The sequence below is a fragment of the Xiphophorus couchianus genome, unplaced genomic scaffold (genome assembly GCF_001444195.1).
Source record: "Xiphophorus couchianus unplaced genomic scaffold, X_couchianus-1.0 Scaffold1000103, whole genome shotgun sequence".
Lineage (NCBI taxonomy): Eukaryota > Metazoa > Chordata > Actinopteri > Cyprinodontiformes > Poeciliidae > Xiphophorus > Xiphophorus couchianus.
This window is the reverse complement of record NW_020963016.1, coordinates 325,958-348,017: the sequence shown is the minus strand read 5'-3', so window position 1 is coordinate 348,017 and position 22,060 is coordinate 325,958. Positions and strand designations below refer to the sequence as shown.

The following is a 22,060-nucleotide window of genomic DNA, read 5'->3' as shown; positions in this document are numbered from 1 at the left end:
ATAAAGGCCAGTTGCTGAAACATCACACTCAGCAGTAATTAAGCCAAAAACTTTACAAAAACTATAGACATTTTGCTTTTAAGATAAAAATAAAAACATTTGTCTGTAAATATGTTCTACCCAGAACTCAAGTGGCTTAGTTTCAGCTTCAAATTCTGTGCAAAAATATCTTATTGAGCACCACTGCTATCCATTTATTAATCAATTCATTAATTCAATATCCATTTATTATCAAAAAAATAACCAGTAGATTAGCGCTTCCCTGTATTGATGTTATGCACAAATGGCTGATCTTTTCATGTTGATGCTAGAAACATTTTCTAGCTGCTAATGAGTCCTTTGCAACAAATGATCAAGCGTGCTCTAAGGTACACTATGTTGATGCATTTTAGGCAATAAAATGTCAATTTATTTGCATATTTTAATGTAATTATAATATTGCATAAAATGGATTATATAAAAACTCTGCATAATGTGCCAATTTTTATATCCGATTAATCGTCAGAGTAATCAATAGATCAATGAATAACTGAAATCTTTAGTTGCATCCCAAGTTGCCGTTCTTCTGTTGTGCAAAAGAATCTCAGTAGGCTTTGACTCTGGACTTTAACTAGGCCATTATGATATTTTGCTTTGATCTCTATGATTCTACTGTAGCGCCAGAATGTGTCATTACCTCTGGTCTCACAGGGTCCTCAATGCCAACCACGCAGATGCAGGTCAATCCGGTGAGAATGTCACTTTCATTGTCCCAGTCAGGTTGACCTTCGGAGGCGGGAAAGTCTCTGTACGCCAGGCAGATGGTCCTGAGACCTTCCGAAGCCATCGGCTCGATGACTTTCTTTACCATGTCGTCCCTGTCCCGCGGGCGGAAGACCTTCGGCTCGCCACTCGCTGTCACAATTTTATAGCACCTGGAAAAAATTAAATAAAAACGGGAAATGAAACCATAAATGTAAATAAAGTATGACAAGATGGGAACTTAGGAGTTCAGGTGTAAAAGAAGTGATCCAGATTGTATAAAGATTAGAGGAAGCAGGAAAAGCGACATTTCAGTGGTGTGCTGCGATAATTCGGTGGAACACTAAGCCTTCTGTGGGTTAAAAAAGAGCCTGCTTAATTAAGAGGCTTACGGAGCTGTTACCGGCTCCTTTTCTCACTGCTTAGTTTAAGTAAAGGGTTTGGGTGTTATACACTTGAACTTCTTGGCTGCTTAAGCTATTACACATAATTTAGTGAAAAGTCTGGCCAACCGTGGCACTGAAACAACTTTCACATCAACAGAAAAACCTACAGGCAACATGGCCGACGCCAGAAAAAGAAAATAGGTTTTACTTTTTAAGGAGAATTTCCGAGGCTCCTTTGCTGAACATCCGAAAGCTGCCGTCTGCCATCTTCAGCACAGTGCTCATGGATTTCCGCACCGAGTTGAAGGTGTAGACCTTGAAGAATTTCTCTTCGGGGATTTCAGCGCGGATGGCCCGATAATCCCGCTTCAGGTCGTTAGAGAAACCAAGCAAGGCACACTCCGTTTTGTTGCCCACCTGACGAGGCAGACCCCCTTCTTTTTCTGGAGGCTGGGGAAAAGAAATACAAAAAAGAAACTCCAAGTTATGTTTCTAGATCTAGTTTCTCACACTATAACTCACAAATAGGGTACTTTTTGTTTCTTTTATTATTTTAAACACGCCTACCAAGATATTAGTAGTGTAGGCGGAATTAACTGCTATGCCCAGGACCAGCGTGTCTAGAACTGAGGTGGGGATGTTTTCCGGCAAAGGGATCTTCCTGAAGTGCTTTTCAGCAATGTAGACCTGGACCACGGCCATTCTGTTCATGGTGAGAGTTCCAGTTTTGTCAGAGCAAATGGCTGTAGCGTTACCCATTGTCTCGCAAGCGTCCAAATGTCTCACAAGGTTGTTGTCTGTCATCATTTTCTGTAAGAAGAAGGAGGAAAATCTTTCGAACTCTGTCGGGAAACAAAGGCGATCACAGCACGGCTTAAAGGTATCAGTTAGCCACGTCTCGACAGTCTGGCCTGCTTGCTTTAATAAGGGTGTGTGTAAGCTGGTCAAGCATTGACTAAAGGTCACTTGGCAGAATTTACCTTGACGGAGTATGCTAGGGAGATAGTTACGGCAAGTGGCAGGCCTTCTGGAACAGCCACCACCAGAACGGTCACACCAATGATAAAGAATTTCACAAAAAACTGTATGTAAATGGGTGTGCAGTCCTGGACCCAAGGCAGGCCCTGGTACCAGAATGTGTCCACCACAAACAGCACCACCAGGATGATGACTGTAACGGCCGACATAAGCAGCCCTGCGGAGAAATCAAAGCCCAATCACAAGCAGATCTACAGGTGAACATCATCTGAGACAAAAAGTTTTTTTGATTTTTTTTACCCACCTCCCTTTCCTATTTGCACAGCTAGCTTGGTTAATTTTCCTTGGAGAACAGACTTTTCTTTCTTTGGCAAGCTGGCTTTTTTCTTCTCCTCTGCATCAGCTCCTTCATCGCTGTTGAGAGGCTGCATTTCCATAGCAGCACCATCCTGTGCTTTTGCTGCAGCAAAGCGTACAAAGCAAACAGATTAATGGACTGAACTGTGCCACCATAAACACAGAGCAAGCAGCAGAATTTGGTATGCATATAGATAAACTCTGTCGACATCAAATATTCAAAGTTTAATGTGGAATAATTTTTTTTTGTCTTCTCTGAACTTTGCAATAAAAGTCTGTCCGATTTGCTGCCTGATCTATTACAGTTTAAAACCACAAAGAGAAATACAACAACTACCAGCAACTGGAAGCAACAAAATGTTGAGTGCTAGAATATTTATTAGTCTCATACCCAAAACACATAATAATTGATGTGGGTAAGTGTAAAGAAGTCAGAAAGTAAGTGTAAGTGTAAAGAAAGCACAGGCTAGCTGTGATATCCATTATATCAAATTTTATGTCATCTTTAAATCATGAAATGAAGAAATCAAAACCATAAAATGTCCCGCTCATTAATTATTGGTAATTTAAAATAAGTAATGCAATTTACTGAATTTATGAACATGCTTCACTTACAAACTCTAAGAAACAGATTAAATACAATTATCAAAATAGTACATTTCCTTCATTACTTGTCTTGAAAATAGTCATAGGATTTATCAATTAAATTCAAAGTGGCACAGCGCTTGAAAAGAAAAGGAAAAAGAAGTATGCTGTGGAAAGCCAGAATGATTTCTCCTAAAGGTAATACTGGCAAAAGTAAACAACTAGTGTTGTGGCTGCATTCCTTGGAAGAAGAAGCTGTTTTTAAAAATATGTTACTATTATATGCAGCAGAGTCAAAATGGAAGAATGACAAAATATTTAAACTTAAAACACATTTTTTTTAAATCACTGTGCCCTGTTGAGACACAGCTAATACAGCTGATCCGAGTTGTTTTCAGAAGCACAAAGCGCTCCTACGTAATTCACCAAAGGCTCTTTTTAATGTATTCCACCATAGACAGTAACCTGGCTTTGGATTTGACTGTATGCATTAGAAGCACAGCGGTGGTGCAGCTGCTGTGCACTCTGGCTTCCTCTGCACTCACACGGTGGCTGTAATCTCAGTCTAAAGGATTACTGTTGGTTCCTGGCAGGGAGAGGGAATCTGTGCACCGCGGAGCAGTGCCAGGGTTCTGGTCACAGACCGATCATAAAGTCCCAGCAGGGCTAGAAGGCTGGGTCGCTATCTGAATTAGCAGAAAACAGCCTAGATATCATTGCTTTAAATCTACAACTGCATCAATGGAGCTCTTACAGTTTGCCCAGTGAAGAGTTTAGCTAAAAAAAAACCCCAACAAAAATCATGAGGGACAACTTGAAGAGAGACATGGGTGGGAAAGCAGATGTCCTGGCCCCAAAATTGTTGCAAGGCTTTAATCTCTTCACCACTAATCGCTATAACTGGATTCAATAGCACCTGCTGCTCAAAGCACAATGTGCCAGGGAAGGACGAGGGAAGGGAGAGGGGAGGGCCAGACGCTACACCGGACAGCCCGGGACAGCCCGTACTAACTTCACCCTGACACAGTGTCCCGCAAAAGAAATAAAATAAAACTGCATAAAAAACAGTTGGAGAAAAATTAACAGCATAGCTTTGTTAATATGAGGCAATCAATCAGCATTTGTGGGTATGAAGCATACCTTTTTTTCGATTTTCCACTGATCCATCTTGTTTCTTGTCTAATGGGGATAAAGGGGAATTGGATGAAAGCGGAACGAGAGGGAAGGAATAGGGTGGAATGGGGCGGGAGGGGATAAAGAAATCATTAACGAATCAAAAACAATCAGAACATTTATATCGCTTCCGAGTCAGGTTTCTGACATTATATTGTATCCTGAACGCCATTCATATTAGAGGTGAAAGTGCAGTGCTTATAAAGTCCTGCATGTTTGATATTATTGAGAAGTCATATTGTGAAGAAAATAAAAACTGAATGTTGATCTGTTAATACGGCTGCTGTAACTCAGACTTTATGATATGCATTTTTCTAGCTCCATCTAGATATCCTGTAACTGTCTATTACTGATGATTCACATTTGACTAAAATATGTCTTTGTCCAATCAATAAAATTTAAGTTTTTAAGTAGAGTGTATTGACAATGTTTAGCTTCATCAGCCAGTAGGCATTTTGAAAATTCCGTCAGTCTGATAAAATGGACTGACAGCAAATCAGAAAATGATCATTATAAATAACATTTAGATAAATTATTTTAACTTATATTAAAATAATTAATGAATAAAAAAATATAGAATAACATAATACGAAAATTGTAATGAAAAAAAGTGAAAATAAAATAAAAATTATGGGATTAATTTATTTTTGGATTTTTGCTTCCCCCGCCATCTTCCCAGTATCCCTCTGAGGGAAGAGGGTTAGCACCCTCTGGTAGCCCCCAATTTGAAAAACACTGGGTTAAAAAATAAAAATAAAAAGGTGACGTAGTCAAGAATGCCACAAACTTTTTTTCTGCTTTTTCTTCTCCTCCTTTTCCTTTTTCTCCTCATCATCTTCGTCATCATCTTCGCCAGCCCCAAGTAAAGTGAAGATAATCCCAGTTTGTGAGTTCACACCGACAGCAGTGACCAACATTTTCCCTGAGCCTTCCATTACATGAGTGCCTTTAAACAGAAAACAAAGTATCAGTAAAAGCATCAAAGGTAAAAACAGTAGACCATTGGCAACTGTTTTTGTTGTGCCTCTGGCTGATTTTATTCTTGTTTAAATACACTTTTTATAGCCTCATCGTTTGACTTTGCCTTTTCCTTTAATTTAGGTACAAATGTTAAGCTGAAGTCTTATTTAGAAACTGCGTTTGCCGGGTTTTTATGTGACACATTAAGCTGCACATGAAAAAATAAATAAATGCAGGGTTTAAAATGGGGCTAATAAATACAAATAATGATCCAGAAAGAAACTGCTGCTAATGCATAAACCCGGCAAACCTTTAATCAAAGTCATTTTAATCAAACAGCCATTTTCATTTGTGCCGATTGAAACGGAGAACTAAAACGATGCAACTGTGTAGCAGCTCCAAATTCCTCTGGAGATTTTTCTTCATGTATTCAAAAAAGGAAAACATCATATGATGTAGGTCAGAAGAACATAAATAAATTCTCTGTCTTTTCCTACTTTCGTGAAAGAGGTTGCAACCTAAAATACATTTGAGAAAAGATTTATATACGCTCAGACAGACAATGTCAACTGGGTTTTGAACTGAGACAAAACGAAGCAAAAAGCTATCTGCAGGAAAAACTGAGCACAGAAGTGGCCACCTTTTACATTTGTGGCATTAGTAACCAACAGCTTGGAGTCAATTACATGCAGACACATGACAGAAATACTAATTCACTCTATTTTAACAAGTCTTTAAATGGCACAGGCCTTTTCAATGAAACCTACACTGCATGCCATAAAAATTCTTACACTGATAATTTTCTTTTACAATCTCTGCCTCAATTGTGAAGTAGCCTATGGAAAAGCTATTTTAATTAATAGCGTTGCCTATTTGTCATTTTAGATGGTACTTTAGGAAGGTTTAGTCTAACAAATATTGTAGCCCTTTGTTACCATATTAGTACAGTCATAGTAAAAAGTGTAACAAAAAACAGTTAATCTCTTCTAAACAAGCATTGTGATTAGTGTCATTTTGCACAGCAAACCATTGCGAGCATGCAAAACAACTGAAAATATGTTAAAATATATTTTGATTCAATACTAAGCAAGTAATATCAGTGGTGCGATTTCAAAGAGACCAGATGATTCATAAAGTTTGTCTTTCCTAAGATAAACACGTCATTTCAACAGAACGTTTAAAAACTGCTAATGTTTTCATATTCACTGAGCCTTTTCACATTTCCTTTTGCTTTTCACCCAACCATTTCAAAGTGCATTATGTTAATTTTCAAGGTTGTGGATAATTAAAATGGAAGAAAAAAATAGATGGCGCAGAATGTTTTACAAATCAAAGTCATAAATATATTCAATGCATATATAATCAGTCTGCTTTGGTTAAATTGAAACACACTGAAAGTTGTGACTAAAGTTGTGACAGAATGTGAGTAGACTCAAGCTAGGGCTGGACAATAAATCAATAATATATATCATAATAGGCATGTTATCAATATCAACAGATAGCGCAGCTGACAGAATATTTAATCATTTCACTGAACTCTAATCTGGATCAGCACAGCAATCTGGGGAATGTAGGCAGAGGAAAGACTTTAGCTGCTCAACCTCTCAACTAGCTTACTCACTCTTTGGTTACCTAGCAACAATCAGTTGAGCAACATTCACAGCAGCTGCTTAAGGTAACGCCACCAGTTTGGGAAATTTTCCGATATTTAAAACAAAAACTGATTCAATTATTGATATCAATAACTAGAACAAAAGCTAATCTAATTATCAATATTGATAATTAAGACAAAAAAAAAATCTATCGATATGAAACGCTTAAATTGTAGTATGTTTTTCAACCCTACCATCCAAGAGGCATGAATACTTTTACAAGACAGTAATGCTAAAGTAAGACTAGAAATTACCTGATAACAGCATGGGATCTTTATCTTGATTTTTCTTCACCTGGTCCGACTCCCCTGTGAGTGAGCTCTCATCAATTTTAAGATCATTGCCTTGTATAAGAACTCCATCAGCAGGTAAGAGGTCACCTAGAACACAGCAAGGATAAATCTCAGCTTGTTTTATATTTACTTTAACTAAAAAAAAGAAGAAAAAAAAAAAAGAAATTGCGACCGGTCTCCTCTTACCATATTTTACTTGTGCAATATCGCCCACAACAATCTCATTCACAGGAATTTGAATAACTTGTCCTCCTCGGACAACAGAAAATTTTTGCTCCTGTTCAATGCGACTTTGGAGGCCCCTGAACTGCTTGTCTTTACTCCAATCATTGAACGCTGTTACCAACACAACACAGATGACTGACAGAAGAATGGCGGCTCCCTCTATCCAGCCTGCCTCCGCTTCAGTTTCATCATGTCCACCACCAGCAGCTTTCCCACAATCTGCAGAGACACAGCGATCAAATCTTCCCTACACTTACTAATACAGTGCTGTGAAAAACAAAAGGTTTGCCCTCTACAGATTTCTTCTGTTTGTTAATTTATTTTTTATTTTTTGACAACCTTGCATGTTAACAATAAGTGACAGGGCAAAAATGACATCTATGAGAGAGCCTCAAAGTGAAAACCACAGTCTCGTATTTGCTTAAAAAAAAAAAAAAATAAAATAAAAAAAATCCAGATGATCCTTTTGCAAAAATATTGTGTGGACTGATGAGACAAAATCTGGGCTTTGGAGAGGTTTTTGTCCCGTCACGTGTGTAAAACTAACAGCACTTCAGAAACAGAACATCAAACAAGATGATTGCTGTGTTATGGTCCGAGCCTGCTTTTCTGCTTCAGTCGGAATTGATGGAGCCATAAATTTTGTTCTCTGGCAAAGAGGCACAAAGCTCTCAAACACAACAGCAAGTCCACCTTTGAAAGGCTCAAAATATATAAACATTTTTTGGCAAAACCAGCCAAAACCAAATCTGGATTTAAATTCAACTGAAATGCTGTGGCTTAAAACAGGTCATTTGTGTAAAAAGAAAAACAAACAAACAAAAGAAATCAGTCAGATTCCAGCACAGTGATGTAATAAATTGTTTGCTAGTTCTATCAAATGTGCTATTAGGCTGGTCGTCATAGGAGAGACAAACATTTATTCAGTTAAAGGGATAATTACTTCAATATTGGGCCAGGTCAGTTTAAGCAGCTTTTTCTTTTAAATAAAGAATTCAAAGGCTGCATTTTGTACAAATTATGTCTGACAAAATTTACTAGCTGATATGCAAAAACAAGAATTCTGAAGGGCTCAATATTTTTTTTTTACTAATCCATATCCAACATTAAATACTGAAATACACTGAGAAAAATTAGTTTCATAATTTGAAAGAAGAAAAAAGCGTGAATACTGTTACAAATATGACATAACAAAAAAAGGTATCTTTAATACGTTCAAATCAATCACATTTTACTTACGTTGTCTTTCGGTATCTGGTGGTCTATAAAAAGAAAGGCCTAGTGAAATTACGGCTGCCACTTCAAGAATAATTAATGTAACATCCTGTAGCGCCTCCCACACTAATTGTAAGAAAGTTTTGGGTTTTTTGGGTGGGATTAAGTTTTGTCCAAACACATCTATTCGCTTCTCAATGTCCGCTGGCTGTCCGCTAAGACCTGCAAGAGAGACAAAAAAAAAAGAAAAAGAAAAAAAAGTATCTCAAATAAATGTTTTTTTTTCTTGAGATTTCACAAGTAAAATAAAATACAAGCATGAAAGGTCTGTAGTGAATCTTACTACAGTTAGTTGGCAGCGAGCGAGATAGAAAAGAGTCATGTGCATTTTTGAGGAGACAATGCCCTCCGACAGTGACACACATTCAGTGGATAAGTCAAACACTTTCACCTCTTTCAGGCATTCCAGACAATGTGAGACCTGAGGTCAGGTCTGACCCCACAAACTGACTTTCTAATGAAATGAGCAACTGACTCATAGCTGAATCAGATTTAGACTCTGGTGCCCGTGAAGACTGCGGTCCCCCTGACACATTGTCTGCTTGGCTGAGGAACCACTGAGCCATTTGCGCAGGGAACGCTCTGTGGAAACCCATTCAAAATGCCTCCATATTCAAAGCACAATTATATAGTCAGAAGAGACTCCACACTTTTGATGATGCATGACAGTTTTTTAGTCCTATTCATGCTGGCTGTGCGTGGGCGACTGACTGTACAGACTAGATGGAGGTCTAGTATGTGGGTGTGTGTGTGAACGTGGAGCAGAGGAGGTGTGGTAAAATCAGGATCATAAGTAGTGACATAAAACTGCAACTGACAGGCAGATGGGGGTGGGCCGAGATTGAGGTTCTTGTCAAAAATACATTATTGAATGCCGGAACTGGAAAAGCAGCTCAAGATTCTTACGTAACCCAAGAGAAATCCTGTATAAAGATGCAGGAGATTACAACTTTAAAGACTCTGTTGCTTTCTGTTGTCGTACGCACATATGCAAAAATGTCGCTACACCAAGCTCCGTCATGACCGGCTGCATACTTTTACAGTAGACAGTCAGGGTTCATAGACAGATGTGCCCAAGAAGAGAACAAATGTAAGTCAGCTCTAACGTCATTAGTGGCTAATAAAGGCTTTCCAGTTGTAGTTTTACCAGTGTTAAAAAGAAAAATAATCATTTGAATATAATCTGTTACTCTATAACTTTTTCATTTTGAACCAGATACCAAAAATGCTCCCATATTTCAATTTTGTTCTGTGGTTTTGTGATGTAAAAAACAAACAAAACAGTCTTTATTGACTGGTTTGGAAACAAAAAGAGGAAACTACTTCCTTCCTTACTTTAAAATAATAGCATCAAGCTCAAAGAACACACCTTCATAAACTTAAGCAACTGAACAAATCACTGATGGAGTAGCTTTATAGCACTTTGTGAGACAATTTAGGAGAGTATTAAGGCATTTTTGTTATTAACCTCATGCCAAATCTTGTTACACTTCTCAGTATTATTGTATAATTATTCAGAATTTTTAAAACTGCTGGTAGTGTGCTGTGGTAACCACAGGGGGAGTAAATGCATTATATTGTCAGACAAAACGGCCACTCAACTGCAAACCTAGCAAATAGCCGTTACGTGCTGTTGCTATGGTATGGTGCTGGTAAAATATATATATATATATACTGTATATCTATATATACTGTATATATGGGCAGCTTGGTTGTGTTCAACAGCCCAACCCAAAAAAAAAACTGTTGAAGAATCCTCTTTCCAAGGCAAGAATGCCCAGCACATTAAGGCATTTAGCTCTTGTAGCAGCTTTTATCTCCTTCCTCTAACTTTGCCGGCGAGTCCTGAGAAACAACCATGTTTATTAATTAGAGAAGTTACTAATAGTACATTTAAAAAAGGTACACGAGTTAAAAAGCTTGGGATCAAAGTCATTAAACCAAGCATAGTCATTAAAGTCATTTCATTTAAGTGGTGTTGTGACTTTACATCCGCAACATTTAGTGAAGTTGTTCCTAACACACATCACCCTCCACTATGAGTGCTGGAATATAAATTACACCGACAAACAGTTGGTTGTTATATATATATATACATAAATAAAACAAGAAAAAAAATAACAGTGATGTTATAGCAGTGTGTTCATGTAGGAATGTTGTTTGCAGTTCTCACTAGGTGAGGAAGTAACACATAATTTTCCATCTTCAGTTTTTCAAATGGAAGTGCTGTGATTTATGATGCATTCACTTGCAAATGAACATGCTTACAGGGATAAATGCATAAAAAGAAACCATGTTAAACATGTTTACTTTTTAAAAATCAAATTATAATCATGAGTATTTCTAAAAGTAACTAAGTACATACTTTTGTCTTAAAATGAGATTATGTAGTGCTCTTTCATGAAATTGGCTCATCTATAGAGCTTCCAACCAACGTCACTGCGTATGATGTTTACGTCTCGCGCAGTTGCTCTACGCCATCTTTAAAAGCCGCAGACCAAAACAAACTTTATTCCAGAGTTTTCATTGTTACCGACTGCAGTGAAGTTGTTTTCAAGTTGGACATTGGATATCTGCGCTCCACAGAGTAAGGGGCGTTTAACTCAAGGTTGATCCGATTTATGAACGCTAATTCCGGCCAGCTGTTCTCTACCGCTCTCTCCTCAAGTGTTTGGAGGTTCACTTGGGGGCCGTCAATTTCCAAACCAAACACTCCTGTAAATAAATGCCTAGTCTTGTGGCCAACTGATACAAAAAAGTGGTAATTCATGCTATTACACGAGGCACACTATCCTCTATTAAAATTTTAAGTCATATTCAATATTTTAAATTTGATTAAATATGTTTTCTTCAATAGCTTCCAAACCATGTACCCCATTAACTCAAAATCACTGTGAAATTGTTCTACTAGACTGTATAGATGAAGCACACTCATCTTTATTACATTTTGACCCCTTTTTTAGTTTTTAATTAATTTTATTTAAAAAAAATTTGTTTTTTTAAATTTTCATAAAATGTATTACTTGAGATGATCATCACATTTGTTACCTGTAATGTTCAATTACATACAATTTTAGGACAGGATCTATTTCATTACATGTTCACTTCTTAAATGAAATATGTTAAATACAACAAATATTTACTTAAAGTGTGATCTATTTCATAACATTTATTTGTCACCTTTAATGTTTACTCTGAACCGTTCAATTACACATTAAATGTTTAAAGATGGGCTCTTTCATCTGGTTTGATTGTTTACATTAAATGTTTACTGCAAAATGTCTTTTTATATAATTGTTTACTTTAATCACATAAAATGTTTATTTAAAAATATAATCTTTTATTACATGTATGTTTACCTGAAATATTTTGAATATCAAATTTTTACTTAAAATGTGATTCATTTCATCACCTGTTTACATGCAACTTGAAGTGCTTGAAACAAACGTTTCATGAATGTTTACCACATTAAATTATTAAATGAGAGAAAACAGCCACTTCCAACTGTACATATATTTCAACACAAATGGTTCATGTTCCTCTTCAGAGCCTTGCTGAGCTCCTCTCCTTGGGTTTCCTCCTCAGCCTCTCCAACTTGCTCCTCTTCTATAGCCTCCGCTACTGTGTTTTCATAATTTACCTCTTCTGGGGTAAATAATGAAAACACAGTCCTTGTAACTTGCTCCCCCACTTGTTGATCCACCACGGTCTTGCTGCATCGCCTCTTTAATTGACGTGCATGTCGGTCCGATGTTGTGGCGTTTACCTCGCAGTGACCCAGATTCAGTCTGGATTGATCTAATCCATTTCATACGTCGGTTTGCCTTGATGAGGACATATTAGAACACACACCAGTATTAATACTGTAAATTTGATAACACTTGAAAACTTAAATAGTTTACTTCACAATAATGGAATAACCTTGATGTCCACTGACAAAACTTGGACTATGGTACATAAAAAATATAAGCCCAACCTAAACAAGGTTGACCCACTTAAATGAACTCAACATAACTGAACATGAGTGCACCTGGACAAAATCATAGCAAAAAATTATGACACATCATCAACAAAGCGAATTTAGACACTCACCAGAATGGACATGTCTGGAGCAAACTTGTAGATATCTTGGGATGTTGGAGAACGTAACATCAGGACGTCTCAACCGCTGATGCCCATGCCATTCGTCTCCTTTTCGTTAGCTCACTCTAACGAAACGTCTCAACCGCTGATACCCATATGCCATTCGTCTCCTTTTCGTTAGCTCAGCCCCCTTGCGTTGTTTACAGGCAGGAAAATAGTGAAATAAAAGTCTGTTTTTCATCTTTTTACTGTTTCGGTCGTGTGATCGGACATTACATCCAATAACGCAGCACGTTCGTACCATTGCTAAATTATTTTAAGTAACTTAGATTCAAAATATCTGAGACAGTCATTTTTGTCGGTTATATTTATAGCCCTTGAAGATGGCGCTCCTATCCCTACGTCTAGAGCAGTGAAGTCATATTCCAAAGCTCTATAACTTGTTAACAGGTGATAAATGAGCCCAGTCTGAGGAAACCACGACAAACCAGAAAGGTCATGCATTTCAATCACTGTATCTAAGCAAGCTTCTCATTTTTCAGAGTTGCTGCACAGGTTTCCACTTCGCTTCCTACACAGCCTGAAGTATACCAGAAAGAAGTCAACTGCAGTAACCCAAAATACACATCCAGTTATTGGATATGTCCAGCATCACAGAACTTGTGTCATCCTGGGGATGTTATGAACCTCAGCTTCATATCAGCAAACGTACTGCCAGGGCTTCAACCGGACAGTTTAGGAAATATATCCCACAGCCGAGTCTGCAGAGTGACAAGCTGCTTTCACAATCTCTTTTCAGTTACCCAGCAGCAAGCAGGGACCTGGATGAGATTTGCACACAAGTGTTCGGATCTAACCTGGCGATGTGAGGCAACGTAAGGTTGCTTTTCACTTTCAGACCTAAAGGGACATTAGCATGCCGCTGCCTCTTTTTTTTTCTTTTTTAATCCTGCTTATTAATCTGCTCCCTTCAATCATGTCTCTAAAACTAAAATGAATTCTGCATTATTGGTTACATGTTTCATTTGAAATTATACGCAATTACTAACACTTTTCTAAAGGAGGTTAGGGAGTGATGACTCACCAGCAAGGAAAAAAAGAACAAAGCAGCTGAGTTTTATCCAGCTTAGCTGCATGTTGCTGCTCCCTGGCTGTCTCTCACCATCATCTTTAATTCTGTTTGCCTCTAATGAAAACGTGCTGACAGCTAATACCCAGTTTAATTTTACACCCCGTTTTCCTTTTGTATTAGAGCAATAAATACAAGTGACAGGACGAGCAAGGTGTTATCTCTCCATTGGATACACAAAAAAAATAAAATAAAAACCATGTCTGGCCTTGGACCCTCATTTTAGTCGTCACAGTTGATCATTACTTAAATCACACAGTCTCTCATCCAACCCAACAGAGGAAGGTGATTTTAGTCAAGAGTGAGAAATTATTCGCCTGAAAAATTCCATCTAAACAGAGACTCATTTATCTATCCATCAATTTTCTATACTTAGTGTAACAAGAGTCCCCTCGGGACAATTTACCAATAATCGACACACACAAGACAGACAAATATGTACACCCTCACATCCAAGGGCTCTTTGGAGTGGACAGTTATGATCATATGCATAATTTTGCAAAGGGGCCGTTATATGCAAAGAACCAGCATAACCAAAAAGGCAGTCAATCCATAGTCAGTTACAGGATGTAAAACTGTTATTTAGCCTATTTCTGGGTCTAATACAGTCTAGGCCCAAACTCTAAACTGACACTATTGGTCTTAGGTGTATGCAGCTATATGTTAGTAGGAATGGAAAATAAATCAGTAATATATGTCATGATAGACACATCAATCAATAGATATTACATCCCATTGAATGTTCAATAATTTCACTGAACTCCGATCCTGAACTCTACAGCATTCTGGTTGATGTAGGCAGAAGAAAGACTTTAGCTGACCAAACTCTCACGGCCATCAACTAATTCACTCACTCTTTGGTTACCTAGCAACAACCTGTTAAGCAATTCGCGGAGCGGCATTAAGGTTTTGCCACCATGCTCAATAACCGATTAAAAAGAAAAACCGGCGTGGAGTGAAAACTGTGGATAAAACAGAGGAGGTCATATCACCAGTGTGGCAGAACTGCAGATATTTAGAAAAAAAAACCCTATTCCATAACAATTGGTAGACAATTATCTATAGCAACTGATATGAAACATTTATAAGTGATACGTTTTTCAGCCATATCTTCTAACCCAACATGTTAGTAAGGTATACAAGGACAGCAATATTATTTTGAGGAGTAGGAATCGTGGAATGAAAAGTCATTTTCCTACATTATGTTTATGCATGCTATGGGAATTACTGCTGTTTGTCTGTATGAGTTTCCAGTAGCAAGGTCTGGTATTATGTAATGTGAATTCAGTTAGTCTTTCACATGTTTAAATAAATAAATAAATAAAAATCTGCCCCCTATAATGACGCTCCATTTACCAATGTGCAAAAACCAGTTTATTTACTTAGAGACTTAAACCGTCTGACAATTTCTGGAAATGGCAAGACCCAAATCTTATCAAAACAGCACTTTGAAAGCTGCTGTTAAAGTTAGAGTTTAAAGTTAAAGTTAGGCATTGACATGGAAAACAAGAGATACAAAAGCAGCACAAACTAGAATATGAAACAACACAGAAAAACGGCCTCTTAACAGTAAAGAAGGACAAACACGAAGATGCAGCTCTCACTAGATATCGGAAAGAATCTGATCAATGGAGATAAAATGTAATGCTTAATCTTCTCTGTTGTGTGCTCTATTCACAATTCATAAACTGGATAAAATCTTTAGCTCTAATGTCTGCAGCACTTCATAGGAGGACGAGGCTGTCTGAACTAAAACCCAGAAGGAAAAAGTTAAAAGTGGACACTGATAAGAACAAAACTTTGATGGTAGAAGTGGTGGGTGATACAGAGAGAGAGAGAGCGATTAGCCAGATAGATGTGACATTATTTGAGGTCTTGAGGTTTATTCTATGTGCATCTTTAAACATTAATTTGCAAACACACATTGAGAGAATTATTTCATACTTAATTATTTCATATTGTTATGTGTTATTAACACATAACAATAGGATTAATGCCGAGGTTTGTTCAGTCAACAGGTCTCTGAACTTCAGGTGTTGGTAGTAATTTTTCAGACATGGAGCAACTTCAAACTGCTGAGGTTTTACCCTGTAGAGACAAAATGATAGAACTACTAGACAAAAAAGACATTCTTCCATACAGACCAAATCTTTTTAGTTGCACTGCCAAACTTTATCATTTAAAAATATAAGTGAGGTCTGTACAAATCTGTAACATTTAATTAGCATTTTTGGAGACCTGAGCACAGCATGTCCTCAACATGGGGTGACTTTGCTGAGACTTCAATACTTGGGACACTGGAACATTGTGTCTAAATTGATTTCCACTATAATGCCATCCCAAAACCATATAAATAAAATGGGTAACATTTCTCAAATTTAAGAACCGCAGCATCAGCAACCATCTTTGCTAAGATGGTTGCTGATGTTCTCCTTTTCTAATTTTGTTTTATTCCAAACTTGTAACCTTCTTCTAAAAAGTTTACTTTTCTATGCAATAAAATGCATTAATTTGGCTGGAACTTTCCCTTTTAAATCCTATGAACACAGCATGAGTCTACTTATTTTAACCCATGACAATCATTCAAACATTTCCCAATCACTTTATTCAATTTCACACAACAACCAGACATAGGTTATGAATAATCACTGTCAAAAGTCATACTCATAGTATTTTGAAGTCAGACTTGATGACAAGCTCCATGAACCAGAACTACAGCTGAGGAAATTACCATTTAGCAGCCCTTCCAATTGAATTGGTGGGGAGGGAGGCGCATATGGACTATCGGATACAAGGAACCTGCTTTTATCACATGCTGTCCATCATGTGATAGATGGTTGATGATAGAAGCAGATTGACCAATTTGACCACAAAAAGTCAAATTAATTAATGTAAAGGGGGGGAAAAAAGGAAGTAAAAGCAATTGCTACTAAAAGTCTAACAATAAGTATATTTGATGAACATGTCAAATACGGAACATGCTTTTTTTTTTTTGGCAACTCAGCTCACACAGAAGAACTTTCCCAGAATGACAACTTCCACAAATGCCACAGAAAACTTTTGAGTTCCACATGTTAAACTCCACGTGAAAACTGATTTTGAATAGCAAACATGCAAGTTCCCCTTTAAATGCTTAATACTCACTCGTGTAACAATGGGTTTGTAGAGGCCCAGCTGACAACTGACTTATACAACAAGAACTTTTAGAAGCAAGAGGAAGTGAACTAGTAAAGTTGGGTCTTGTCACGTTGCAGGACTACATGTATTGATAGGCTCAACCTTTTTACAAGACACTGTGTCCTGTCAACTGGGGCAGATTTTAAGAGTCGACATCTCAATAAGTTGCTTTTGACACTTCAAATGTTGCTTTTCTTGTGGGAACATTTCATGTTCTAAACAGGGAAAATGGACAAGTAATGAAAAGGATTTTCACAGTCATGTGGTCAGGTGGTTGCAGGACGTTCGTTTTAAGCAGACAAGACGAACCAAGCTCCAGTGAAAGTCCTCCCACTGCAGTAGACGACAAAGTGTTTTACCTTGATTGTAGTTTACTACAGTGCAGTAAAAAGAGAGGAATGTCTACAAATTCATCAGAGGAGGATATAATGGCCGATAAACTTTAACGTCTCATTTATTTAGCATGTCATTGGAAAAGAAAAAAGAACAGAAGGCATCAGTAAGACGCTTGCCTGCTTCATCAAACCAAAACCGAATAGGTGTTTGTGCTTTGGTCCAACAGTACCTGCTACCTCACAGCCTGGGATAATTACTACTCAAAACTATCCATTCTGCTCTCTGGGTAGAAAACTGCTTTCTGGATGGTGAGTAGTTGGAGCTGTTTTCCGCATAAAGACAGCCATGAAATTTTGACCAATCGTACAGTAGTTTCACATGCCCTGGGGCGAGCAAAATGTTGGCTGGGGAGGTTGTGACAAGAAGAGGTGGACGACATGAGGCTGAAAACAAAATGACAAGATATTCGTCACCCGACTGTGATGATTTCGCCACATCGGCTTGACAATGCTGAGCCTTAACACAGCACTGTCCCTCCACCACCTGAAAATACTACAACATCAATGTATTTTTGCTCATGTTATTCATACACTTAAAATCTCACACCAGCCTATGTCTAGTAAGAATGATTTCCTTAGATTTCCTTCCTTAATTACCAAATTAAGGGCAATTAAAGTTAAATTTACTCTAGTGGAATATGTGACTTCCAGCTTTTTTGGAGAGAAAGAATTACATTTAGTCCCACATAAAGCCCTGAACTTTAAAATGTCAAAAGTTAGAATTTCAGTTCACTGATTAACGGACACAGCAGCTCAATCATACACTGAATGAAAAAAAGAGAGAGAGCTTGGAAATGTTAAGGATTAGCAAAGGATTGGCTTAAGAGCTTTGAGAAATGACTGACCAACTAATTATAAATCCCTTTTCAATTGTCAAGCCTCTATAATCTTACATGATGCCTTAATTTCCCATGCCAATAATGACTGAATGGACTGAAACTGAGTCAAACTGCAAAAAAACAATTGGTCAGGTTTGGAATTAAGAAGTAGCTGGGGACTCGAATTGTCAACAGGGGTGAAGCAAAAGAAATCAATTCAACAGTTGCTAGTCAACTTTCTCTAAATAATCTTTCACAAACCTAAGGATTTAGAAAAAAAACTGGGGATGCAGTGAATATTGAAACAGACAATCTTAAAAATTGGCAAAATTTGATTAATGTTCAATTAATTAACAGCTATATTCCAAAATGTGAATTACACACATATTTGAAGCATTTAACGTGGTTTGTTTAGATGATTATGTCGTACAGCTAATAAAACCCAAAAATATAGTTTCTCAGATAATGCCAATAATACATAACAGTGATATTATTAAGGTCTACACATAGTGGGGAAGACTGCCAACTAGGCAGTTATCCTGCCAACCTTTTGATACAAGGTTGACAGTTTTTTTTACACTTCGAGATCAACTAAAACATTTCAACACAGAATTGAGGATTGAAACTGAGCCACCAACATTACACCCTTGATCCACTGTGGGTGGTAGCACTAAACCCGTTACCTCTATGAACTGTGAGGGGTAACAAGGAATTACAGAAAGACTGATTTGGTGCAAAGTACAGACAGAGGCAGAAGCAGAGAGCCCACAAAACAGATATATGATCTGATGCAGATAATTTGACATGGATGGTGCTCTGCTCTGCTCAGATCTAAAGCAGTGAACGCATTTGGACAGCGTGCATAAGAACTGTGACAGAGCTTGCCCCCAGGGAACTCCCCTCGGGGAAACCCCGTAGGTTACGTTGACTGTTAAAAGCCACACCCTTTTACTTCTGTAATCGCAGATATGAAAGTTGAAAGCACACAGGACCCATCGTCTTGGTGAATCGACTTACACATGAAAGAAAAAAGTGTCCTGTAATGAGTGGGCGAGTGTTGAGGGTGGTGACTACTGTTGGACCGTTATGCCAATGCTCTCAAAGACGGTGAGCCATGAACGCAAGCGATAAAGAGGCTGCTCTATTCACAGGGTTCTGTATCCAAGAACATACACAGAAAGTTAAGAGAAAGGAAATTGTGGGAGAAACAAGTGGACTAGCAACGCATAATGTGATGCAAAATCCATTCAACAATTTAGCAAGAGGATTGCCTGGCATAGACTGTGACTGGAGTTGGAGCTTCAAGAGCTGGAACATAGACACAGGCTACAACTGTTGCAACTTCTGAACCAGAGGCGACATCAAAGCCACTTGACTGGGGGTGAGGCGAAAAGGGAGTAAACTGTCACAGTGTGGTCCAAAGTTCTCTTTTCAGATAAAAATAAAGGTTGCATTTCATCTAAAATGAAGATCCAAGAATGTGGAGAGGCACTGAAACCAGGTTGCTTGTGGCCCAAAACTCAGCACATCACCACTTTATGCTTCACCCCTGTTGACATACTGAATGGAGATGATTTTATTTTCAGGACTCGCCACCTCCTCACAATGCCAAAGGAACCAGTTCCTGCTTTAATGGCCATGGGGTCACTGTGCTGACTGGCAATCCCCTGACCTAAACCCCATAGATAACTTGTGAAGTATTTTCAAGAGGGAGACAACAGATCCAACAGCACAGACAAGAGGACGCTTCCATCAAAGCAACCTGGGCTTTCATTTCATCTTAGCAGAGCAACAGGCTGATTACCTCCATGTCATGTCACACTGATGTTCTAAATTCAGAAAAAAGGAGCACATTTTAAGTACTGAGTGCATATATTGTATTGAAATTCATTTTATTTTTTTCTAAGAAACTAAATTTTGTTTTTTTATTCATTCACTGTAAGAGTCAAAATTTACAGAAATAAACCCTTGAATAACAATAAGAGTTATTGTTTTATGTAATTAGTGAAAAGAATTAAGATTTGAGACATTCTAATTCATTAAGTTATACCAGTGCACAGAGTGGTGAGCAAATGAGGACAAATAGATTTACAAAACAAGCAATGTCACTTATAGTAATACGACGGCACCAAACGTTCAGCAACACGACACAGCGACATGCATGTTTAGACAACTCACACTGTCAACCACTAAATTCCTTCCCTGCAGTTTCTTTTTTTTCCCCATACTTCACACAGCTCAGAGACTTCTAGGCTGATAAAAAGGCTGAAACGTAAACAGGGCACACCACTTCCACCATCAATAAATGAAAGGTCACGATTCACAAAGTAAGCTAATGACTGTAGCTGCGATGAGAAATGTTTTCCGCTGCAGTAAAGCGCAGTGTTTATCACATTATTGTCCGATTGAAGGAGGCCAGGAAGATCTTTCCTTGCTCTGAGGCACTGCATGCAGCCGACTGTTGCTGTTACAGTGAATATGTGGTGCCGTTTTAATCTGGGATCAAACTGAAAATCCCCTCCCATAAGAGTTCAGTCAAGGTCATTCTGACGATTAGGCCGACCGTCTACGGAGAGACAAATTCATACAGAGGTAAGAGGAGAGGGAGGGGGGCCAATGACAAGCACACCCCAGTTGGATATTCTGCAAGCTGAATATATTTAGAAACAGCACAAACTGTTATATGGTGCTGTAAAATAACTTGGAACAAAAAGATAACACCCAGAAAGCTTCATTGTTTGGTTCGCCGCACGTGGGAGTGTGACCTGCCTGAAGACTGGTGCTGTGCCCAGGGAAACAGCTGGTCTGTCTGAAGCCTACACACAGACGCATGCACATACAGACTGAGGGGTGAAAGGAGGGTGTGAGGGACAGAACCAGCGGCCTTGAAATAGACCGGGATAGGTCCCGGGTCAGAGCCGGCCCGCCCGGCCACCTGTCTGGCATGTGAGCGTTTCCAAGGAAGTGAAGACAAGGTATGTATAATATAGCAACAAGTCGCCTTAAAAATACTTTTGCACGTTATCACCTCCTAAATAGCTGTCACTACTAGAAATGTTATTTTTTTAAATACAGGAAAAAAAGCAATACTGTACCATCTATAGCTGATGTTTTTAAACGGCTGCAGAGTCCTTGAGTATCTCCATAAGTTTCACTGATTTTGGTTATCGCATCAGCGCCTCTGAGCTCCATCAAGGAGCGCAGTTCTTTGAGTGTGCAGCCAAATTCCCCATCATGGTTGGCCTCCATCCGGGAGTTCTTCACCCCACTGTACGAGTTGTTCGCCATTGCCTTGCTTCCTGCTGCCAACTCAGTCTTTTGCAAAGCGCTGCTGCTTTGACCCGACAGTGGGGCTAAAACAGAAAAGTGTTGTCCCTTTTTAAAGAGAGGGAAAAAAAAAACTTAAATCCTCAAGAGTGCAAATACACTGATGGTTCCCATAAACAGCTGACGGGCCCTTTACAGGCAGCTGGAGTCGCATGTCAGGTGTTGGTGTAGGGATATTACAAAACAAGCCATTATATCCCTTGGAGAGCTGAGTTCCTAATCGTTCATGGTGACTGAAGAACGCCCGCAGAGCCGGAGATCACCTTGCAAGCAGATCTGAAAGACAAGAGCAAACTATCAGAGAGTGAACATTAACACTGTTAAGTTTAATTTTAGAAGCAGGAAGGTAGTGATATTTTCACTGAATACTTCTTACAACTATGAAAACAATTTATCTACATAGCTCATACAATACACAATGTTCAAAAAAGCGAAAGCGTTTAGCTGTGGTATGAAGCAAGGCTGATTGGAGAATCTTTAAAACATATTCCCAGCCTGAATAGAGC

The 22,060-nt window shown here is 38.3% G+C and overlaps 1 protein-coding gene across 8 annotated transcripts in view; it reads right to left on the bottom strand.

Annotated features, from left to right (window-relative positions):
• atp2b1a (ATPase plasma membrane Ca2+ transporting 1a) overlaps nucleotides 1-22,060 on the bottom strand; it is a 50,088-nt gene that overhangs the window by 10,477 nt on the left and 17,551 nt on the right. For 5 of the 8 annotated variants that reach the window (XM_028012016.1, XM_028012019.1, XM_028012022.1 and 2 more), the window contains exons 2-12: nucleotides 21,323-21,830; nucleotides 8,590-8,787; nucleotides 7,312-7,569; nucleotides 7,087-7,212; nucleotides 5,008-5,166; nucleotides 4,188-4,226; nucleotides 2,410-2,565; nucleotides 2,108-2,322; nucleotides 1,695-1,937; nucleotides 1,336-1,577; nucleotides 677-914 (exon numbers count right to left, since the gene is read on the bottom strand). In XM_028012016.1, coding sequence (XP_027867817.1) covers nucleotides 677-914; nucleotides 1,336-1,577; nucleotides 1,695-1,937; nucleotides 2,108-2,322; nucleotides 2,410-2,565; nucleotides 4,188-4,226; nucleotides 5,008-5,166; nucleotides 7,087-7,212; nucleotides 7,312-7,569; nucleotides 8,590-8,787; nucleotides 21,323-21,515 — 2,067 coding nt within the window. In that variant the 5' untranslated portion in view covers nucleotides 21,516-21,830. The remainder of the gene's footprint in view (nucleotides 1-676; nucleotides 915-1,335; nucleotides 1,578-1,694; nucleotides 1,938-2,107; nucleotides 2,323-2,409; nucleotides 2,566-4,187; nucleotides 4,227-5,007; nucleotides 5,167-7,086; nucleotides 7,213-7,311; nucleotides 7,570-8,589; nucleotides 8,788-21,322; nucleotides 21,831-22,060) is intronic. The other 3 variants (XM_028012018.1, XM_028012021.1, XM_028012023.1) reach the window with 1 other exon arrangement.